Genomic DNA, 8,886 nt, shown 5'->3' with positions numbered 1-8,886 from the left:
TGAAAGACATGAATCATAATTTAAATAATTACCACATTGTCGAGTCGTGATTATGGAAAGGACTAATGGAATTTAAAATGATTTTTTGTTTTTACGATTACAAAAAGTGGGGTCGGAAAAAAAGTATAAAAAAAAAATTAAAAAAAAAAAAGAAGAGGAAAATGCGGATGCGTTGGTGTATTATTTTTTTTGCCCTATAAATAAAGGAAGAAGCCTAGTTAGCACGGACTAAAACAGAGCTGCTGCTTTCTTTCTCTCTGTCTCTCTCTCTGTTCTCTTCGTTTGCCAAAAACTGTTGAGTTTCAGTAGGTTTTCCGGTCTTTCATTTAACTCAGTTTTCTTTATTTGGCTGTAGATTTGGACAGGAAGTGAAAGAACGTGAGAGAAAAACAAGATTCTTGAGAGTTCTAGATGGACACGTACACTGTTCATCTTGCGATGGCGGCTCTAGTTGGAGCTTCGCTGGTGGCCGTGTCGGCGTATTATATGCACAGGAAAACCCTAAGTCAGTTGCTGGAGTTCGCCAAGACGGTGGAGAGGGAGAAAGAGAGAGAGGGTGTTCCGGAGAGAGAGTCGCCGCAGCACTCCAAGAAACGGCATGGCCACCATCCGCGCCGGAAGGGGAACGGATATTACCGCCGTGGCTCGGCGTCTTTGCCGGATGTTACTGTGATATCCTGCGGGATTGATGGTGAAGAGAAACGCAACGGTCCCATCCATGTTGACGAGATTCCCCCCGGCTTGCCGAGGCTCCATACGCTGCCTGAAGGTGAACTTGGGATTTGAAATCAAGAGTTTTGATGTGTTATTGAACAATTTAAGTGTAAAGTAATAGTTTGCTGCTTTGTTAAATAAAATTTTGCACATTGCCTAATTTTCGTCTGGGAAACCTGTTTTCTTGTTCTATGAAAATGAACTGGAATTTATTTTCAGATTAATGCGACAAAAGTTGCCGACTTTTGTTACCTTTGGTGAAGGAAAAAGGGGAAATAGACTTACAAAAGAAATTACTCCAATTTGAAACTTAGAGGCAAGAGTTAGATTACTTTTTGTACCGAAGTACTTCAAGGGAAGATCAGCCTTGTTTTCTAGATATTCTGACTCGAAATTTTGCTGACCTGCCAGAACATGAAGTTTGTAGGCGATCATGATATGTGAAGATCGATAATCAATTGAAAAAAAAATGAAATAAAAAACAATTGAGTGATATTTTTTTGTCCTTTAAGATTTTTGGTTGCATCTCTTTACGACTTTAAAGCAACTTTCAGTCTTTCACTCCTGAGAAAGTTCCAGTTTTAGGGTAGGAAAGAATAAGATTTATCTCGGTTTTTTTTTTTTTTTTCTTTTCTTAGTATTCTCTTTATTCTTTTTCCTTTTTACATTTTGTTGCATCAATGTGATTTCTGATTAGATATAGTAATTATTTGGGTTCAGGGAAGTCTGGTAGCCATGCAACTTCAGCTAAGAGATCTGGAAATCTTATCCGACCTACTTCTCCCAAGTCCCCTGTTGCTAGTGCAAGTGCCTTCGATAGCATAGAAGGATCAGACGATGAAGATAATGTGACTGACAATTCTAAGTTAGACATTACATATCTGCATACTAATGGAAATGCTGTGAGTGAACCCTTTTTTCCTTTTTTATGCAGAGATCGCTTCTGCTATGCTTTTATAGTTTGTTGGAAATTTGATCAAACTATTAAGTTATACCTAAATCTCGCATGTATAGGGCCCCAATTTGTCAGACCATATTAATGCCAATGGAGAGACAATGCAGATAGCTGCTTCAAGCATGATTCGATCCCATAGTGTATCTGGTGACCTCCATGGCGTTCAGCCTGATCCTATTGCAGCCGATATCCTAAGGAAAGAGCCAGAGCATGAAACTTTTGCACGACTTAAAATTTCCCCTGCTGGTATTACCTCTCTCTAATTGTATGCTACATTAGGTTTGTATGTAATATGTCTGCATCATAATGTTTATTATTGCTTAATAAACCACTTTCATCATTTCTTGTGTCCTAATGCTTAAATCATGTGTGTGTAAAAAGTTTTCAACATGTTAAATATTTAGTAATCTATTCAACGAAAATGCTAACATTCAAGTAGACCTAAAACCCATTCTTGTATGATTTATTAAAACATGCTCATCTTTCCTTTAGAAAATATAAGATGTTAAAAGGTCTTTTAGTGCTTGACAATAGTCTAAGATAGTGTCTATGTTTGTTCCCTTGTTTGAAAGATTGGAAGGTCCTATATTTAAGTTTAGGGTTATGATATTAGATTTTGTAAGTACAATTTGCTAATCAAGCTTTTTAATTTTTTTTATCTTCTATTCAATACCAGAGGTACCATCACCGGATGAAGTTGAGGTCTATGTAGTTCTGCAAGAATGTCTAGAAATGAGGAAAAGATATGTATTCAAGGAGGCAGTTGCTCCTTGGGAGAAAGAAGTTATATCAGACCCCAGTACGCCAAAACCTAATCCTGAGCCCTTTTTTTATGCACCTGAGGGAAAATCTGATGTAAGTTTATGCTCACAATCTCAGATTCTGTATCACTATTCACTTGCATTTGAACTCGTTCTTTCTTATGGTTGTAAAGATGCCTACCCTTTTATGCAGCATTATTTTGAGATGCAAGATGGAGTAATACATGTCTATGCAAATAAAGACTGTAAGTGTTGAGAGACCTGATACTGAACTTCCTTACTTGTGATGATCTGAAATACTCTCTTGCTTAAGCATTTTCTTTCTATTTTTTTCTGTTTTATTTCAGCAAAAGAAGAGCTCTTTCCTGTGGCTGATGCTACAACCTTTTTCACTGACATGCATCAAATACTTCGAGTTATAGCGGCAGGCAATATCAGAACTTTATGTCATCACCGGTTAAATCTTCTAGAACAAGTAAATGCTTCTCCCTGTTTATGAAGTGCATGCTAATTTTGTAGTTTTCTATATTTGATCATTAAAATACTTTTTTGTTTTGATTTCCTGCAGAAATTCAATCTTCATTTGATGCTTAATTCGGATAAAGAATTTCTAGCTCAGAAAAGTGCACCGCATAGGGATTTCTATAATGTGAGGAAAGTTGATACTCACGTTCATCACTCAGCATGCATGAACCAGAAACACCTTTTGAGGTTTATAAAGTCAAAGTTGAGGAAGGAGCCAGATGAGGTAACTTTTATTCTTGTGATTTCCTCTGGCATGCTTTTACAGGGGCGCCTTAGAATTGCTGTTCTCCTTCTAAAACTGAGTTCTTTGCAAGTTCATGCATTTCCACTCTATGGTTTGGCCATTCTTCAGTGCGAGGGGGCCTTAGGTGCTATGTAAATGTGTGAGTGTGTTGTTGTGCCCACTCCTCTTGCAAATAGTGACCCTTTTCTTATGGTCTCTCTCTAATATGGAAGTTGCATACAAGCTCATTTGTTTGGTTTGACTAATTATAACTACATATGTGGTGTATGAATAGCCTCATTGCTTTGTGCAAAGGTGTGTGAAAGTGGTGCATGTTTAGAAACATTTTTGCCGCAAAGTTGTGTTTACTAAATACTTTCTTTGTGCAGGTTGTAATATTTCGAGATGGGACATATTTGACCCTGAAAGAAGTTTTTGAGAGCTTGGATTTAACTGGGTTATGACTTTTTCTTTTACTTATTTTTTGCTCAAAAAGGAAGGGAGGGAGAGATTATGTAACTAATTATAATTTATTTTTTCTTTTGTTTGAGCAGGTATGATTTAAATGTGGATCTTCTTGATGTTCATGCAGACAAGAGTACCTTTCATCGCTTTGATAAATTTAACCTTAAGTATAATCCTTGTGGTCAAAGTAGGCTCAGGGAGATTTTCCTCAAGCAGGACAATCTTATCCAAGGTATATCCTATATATTTCCGTGATTTTGAGGATTCAGGAGGACTGTGCCAAGATCACATTGAAATAAACAATTAATTTATATTAATTTGCTATGGAAATTGTTTGTTTGAAATATGTACCAAGATTCAGATATGTTGCTGAATCTTCTATGCTACAGTCCTTCCAATTCTTATTTGAATGAACCATCAGTCTCTCTTCTTCATATCATTATATACATTATAAGGTGCTGTTCTTATTCTTTTGCTATAAAAATGATTCCATGTCTTTGCATATTGATTTGTTGCTTTGAAAGAATCTTCTCTTCCCAGTGATTGTTATTGTGAAATTAGAGAGTATTGTATCTCTGCAGGTCGATTCCTTGGTGAGCTTACAAAGCAAGTGTTTTCTGATCTTGCTGCAAGCAAATATCAGGTACTTCACTAGTACATTTTATCCCTGAGATAAATTCTGCTCTGACTTTTTGGACTTGGAAACAGAACTTCGGAGCAACTGAATAGAACCATTATATGGAAAGATTATTCTTTTTTAAATTTGCTTAACATGTTTTACTTCATTTTTTGGGGAGCTTTATGTAATTAATGAACTAAATTATGGAATGCTAATGTTTGCTTTTGATAATAAGCATCAGGTTGCTCCCTCTTTTTTACCACACCAAACAATATTATCTGGATTTTACATTGTTTTGATGTTCAATCTGATTGCTGCAGATGGCTGAATACAGAATATCGATATATGGCAGGAAGCAAAGTGAGTGGGATCAACTGGCTAGTTGGATCATTAACAATGAACTGTACAGTGGGAATGTTGTTTGGTTAATTCAGGTGCTAATAATCTCTTTGAAATCTCAGTACTTAGTCACTAGCTTCTTTTGCAATTTGTCTTGTGAACCTATATAAAAAGGTCGATTATTGGTCCCAATATGTGGATTAGAACCTTTGTAAATTATGACACTGACTCCACAAAGGAAAATTGTTGTATTCTGGCTGGGCAAGACTTCTCAGTCCTTGACTATGTAAAATTTTCTCTGTTTTTTGCTTCAGATCCCTCGACTTTACAATGTGTACAAGGAGATGGGGATTGTTACATCATTTCAGAACATTCTTGACAACATCTTTATTCCTCTGTTTGAGGTTACTGTGGATCCAGATTCGCATCCTCAGTTACATGTTTTCTTGAAACAGGTTTAGTATCTTGTATTTGTAACTATTCTATTTTTTGGATTGCAATGGTTTTGTGTAGATTACATTGTGCTTCAGTTTGCTTCGTTCACCATGACATCTGTTTCTTGTTGGCAATTTAGGTTGTAGGGTTGGATTTGGTAGATGATGAAAGTAAGCCTGAAAGACGCCCCACAAAACACATGCCAACACCAGATCAATGGACTAATGTATTTAATCCTGCATTCTCCTACTATGCGTATTACTGCTACGCGAACCTTTACACCTTAAACAAGGTATGTATTATATAAGTGGATACAGATTCATCTTTACTAGATTTAAAGATCTTTACCAATACCAGTCTCAAACAAATTAAATAAATGAACATTTGAGAATAGTTGCCTATTTCTTTGCATCAGCTTTATAGCTTTTTTCTTTACATAAATTGGTCTTTATCCCAATTACTTTTATTACTGGCTTTCTTCTTTAAATCAGCAATAGATACAATTACTTTGTTTTTGGTATACAAATGCTTACCTTTGTAGCATGATTTTTCCAGCTTCGTGAGTCCAAAGGCATGACAACCATCAAATTCCGGCCACATTCTGGGGAGGTACTCATGAAAGTTATATGCTACCTTTATGAATGTTTTATTTTTATGTGTCTCTCATATTTATAGTATTTCTCAGGCTGGTGACATTGACCACCTTGCGGCTACATTTCTGACTGCTCATAATATTGCACATGGATGCAATTTACGGAAATCTCCTGTACTACAGTATCTTTATTATTTGGCACAGGTAATAACAAAAGGAAACTTAAAAAATAATTTAGTTAATCAATAAGCTTGGAATTTCTAATTGTTGTAATGGCATATTGGTTATCAGATTGGTCTGGCTATGTCTCCTCTGAGCAACAATTCCTTGTTTTTGGACTATCATCGGAACCCTTTTCCAATGTTTTTCCTTCGGGGTCTGAATATTTCCCTTTCTACGGATGATCCACTTCAAATACACTTAACAAAGGAACCTTTGGTGGAAGAGTATAGCATAGCTGCTTCTGTAATCTCTCTCTCTCTCTCTCTCTCTCTCTCTCTCTCTCTCTGTGTGCAAGAATATCTTTACTTTTATCTAATGTTCAAGTAAAATTAAAGCCTTTGACTTGCAGGTGTGGAAGCTGAGTTCATGTGACCTATGTGAGATTGCTCGTAATTCAGTCTACCAGTCAGGTTTTTCGCATGCTTTGAAGGTACATCCCCTTTCTGATTTAAGAAGAGATGCTGATGGCTGGGAATGGCAAAGATCCGGTGTTGACCCCTTCTCTAGGAATAGTCAATATAGGGGTAGGAATGACTTGTACACAATCAATGTACATGTTCTATTCCGAACGACATCAATCTATTTGGGTGCTTGAAAAGTATTCATGAAAATATTGCGAGTGTGGAAGTAAATTTTTTTTGTTTTTATCTTTGCAAGGGCTGAGTTTTGATTGGGGACTTGTCCCAGGTCTACTACTATTTGGAGATTAGTGAGCTGACCCTTCCACTTTTGTAGAACTCTTTTTGAAATGATTGATGTATTTAAATTAGTTGCATCTGTTTCAGTCACACTGGATTGGAAAGGAGTATTACAAGAGAGGGCCTGCTGGAAATGATATACAAAAGACAAATGTACCTCATATCCGGCTGGAATTTCGTTACAAGGTAGGGGCATGACTAAATTTTTTTATGCACGGATTCTTTTTCTTGTTTATGCATTAAACAAACTTCAATAACCTGTGCAAAAACATAATTTCCTTACCCTGTCGTGCTGTCCACTTTCTGTTCTCTGCCTAGTAAGTAATTAAGCATTTAACATGTTATTCTTTTGCAGATCTGGAAAGCGGAGATGCAGCTGGTTTACCTGGGCAAGGCCATTATCCCTGAAGAAGTGGACAAGTAGCGTGCAGCGTACTGCACAAGTTCTATTCTTTAACGTTACACATATATTTAGGAGGTAGCCATCTGATTCCTTTTAACCTAGTCTGTGAGTAGTTTCCAAGTTTCTTTTAATGTTTTTTAAATAATTCAACTTAAATTGAATAATTTGGTTTATCTGGCATTTCTAAATTTTTTTTAAAGATAGTGCATTTCTCTTATTTTGTTAGAGGAGGTAAAGAACCTTCCCTCGACCTGCATCCTGCATAACGGGGATGATGACCCATAAGAACGGAGAAATGGCATGGACAAGCAACAAGCTGGTCGTGAATTTAAAAGGGTTTGAGGCCACTGGTTGACCTTGTACATGATGGAAGTGTCGGATGGAAAGATCGGTATCTCAGTTCCCAGAGCAGGGGAATCCAAAACCAAATCAAATTCAAACAGGAGGAAGCAATTTACAAAGTATTCCATTAGATATAATAACAAAAATTATTTCTAGTTTTAGGTTAAGAGCGATTATATGATTCTACTTACTGTTGTAGTTTCTACAATGTATGCCATTATACAGTTTGACAAGAAGGGAATGGTAGTCTCTTGCATCATAAATTTTGACTCAGTTTGTTGAGGAATGTGGATTTCCCGTGCAACAGTTCTGAGTGCAGACGTCGTCAATAAATTTACTTTGCTTCTTCAATCTCATTCTTCGTCTTCTTATTGTATTAATAAAGTCTCTTCCTCATTCGACGTCTGAAAGGGGAAAGGAAAACAAGAAAATTGTGAGAAAAATTGTTCCGCCTGTGACTTTGAGCTAAAGCATAACATGGTTGGCTGCTGTTCAAGCCCAACATTGCTTTTTCTTTTTTGTTTTGGGACAAAAATAACCCAATAATAATATCGGTTGTGGCCGAGTAACTTTGCCAGGCATAAAAATTCCTCTTGCCATCAAGCATTCCAGCTGTTGCAGCAGAATTAGAAAAACAGTTTCTAGAAGACGGATAGGTTAGCCATCAATTTTATTAGGTACAAAACGAATGAGTTGATTCTAACTTCTCGAAGACCAGATGCACACCAAGAATTGCCTTTCCATTACATACCTTGATAACTTCTCCTAAGTCACAATATCGGGTTGGTCAAATTATCTCAAGGTCTATGTATTTTTTAAAAAATTTGAAATTTAATTCATAATATATATAATTTAATTTTTATGTTATTTTGCTTTAATAATTTTAGTTTAATCATTAATTTTTATCAATTTTGTAATATTAAAAATATTAATGTGACTATTGACTTAATGATTTGTATATTAATTTTATTACGTAGTATTAATTTTATTGACGTAATAAGTTAGATAAATAAATTTAATTATTAAATTATATAAATAATTTTTATATTCATATAAAATTTAAAATTTAATCTCTTTCATATAATTTCATAAAAATTTTATCCTTGCACAAATTGAACTTAATAGTATTGACTTAAATACTAATAAAAATCATATTTATTTTTTTAAAATCATATTTTAATTTAAAAAAACCAATATTTCAAAATTTTTAAATTTTTTAAATTAGATTTTATTTTTAAAAAAATGGTAATATTTCTAACTTTTAAGAAATTTTATAATTTTTTAAAATATTAAATTTACTTTTTTCAATATTTTAATTTTTAAATTAAATTCATTTTTGAGCTTTTTATTTATGAGATTTTATCATTTTTAATCAAAATACTTATTTTTAATTTTTTAGGAATTTTTATGAAATTTCTATATATTTGTAGTTTTTTTCTTTTAGAAATTGTCTATATTTTTTTTGTAAAAAATAATTATTTTAATTAAATAAAATGTTAAAATTTTAAAAACAAAAAGATCAAAAAATGAATTTTATTTAAAAAAAATTAAAATATTGAAAAAACAAATTTAATAATTTTAAAAAATTAGAAA

The 8,886-nt window shown here is 34.3% G+C and overlaps 1 protein-coding gene across 6 annotated transcripts; it reads left to right on the top strand.

The window, feature by feature from the left end:
- The first annotated feature begins 225 nt into the window (after positions 1–225).
- Positions 226–7,649, top strand: LOC111312067 (AMP deaminase). Of its 6 annotated transcripts, none has more exons than XM_089762802.1 (21): positions 226–769; positions 1,435–1,616; positions 1,729–1,915; positions 2,346–2,524; positions 2,624–2,675; positions 2,778–2,905; positions 2,999–3,178; positions 3,568–3,635; positions 3,733–3,875; positions 4,225–4,286; positions 4,583–4,696; positions 4,916–5,056; positions 5,176–5,328; positions 5,592–5,645; positions 5,722–5,832; positions 5,920–6,093; positions 6,200–6,280; positions 6,508–6,559; positions 6,636–6,734; positions 6,904–7,026; positions 7,178–7,649. In XM_089762802.1, exons 1-18 carry the CDS (start codon positions 412–414, stop codon positions 6,511–6,513), a joined length of 2,373 nt encoding a protein of 790 aa, XP_089618928.1. In that variant the 5' UTR covers positions 226–411; the 3' UTR covers positions 6,514–6,559; positions 6,636–6,734; positions 6,904–7,026; positions 7,178–7,649. The 6 variants fall into 6 exon arrangements, with proteins under 6 accessions (XP_089618928.1, XP_089618904.1, XP_089618925.1 ...); XM_089762778.1 differs by having other exon boundaries at positions 6,200–6,374; XM_089762799.1 differs by having other exon boundaries at positions 6,200–6,400.
- Positions 7,650–8,886: the final 1,237 nt, after the last annotated feature.

This window comes from Durio zibethinus, chromosome 1 (assembly GCF_047325235.1).
Source record: "Durio zibethinus cultivar Kanyao isolate XHJ-2024 chromosome 1, ASM4732523v1, whole genome shotgun sequence".
NCBI classification, from domain to species: domain Eukaryota; kingdom Viridiplantae; phylum Streptophyta; class Magnoliopsida; order Malvales; family Malvaceae; genus Durio; species Durio zibethinus.
The sequence above is the reverse complement of the archived record's forward strand: the minus strand, read 5'-3'. Positions and strand labels throughout refer to the sequence as shown.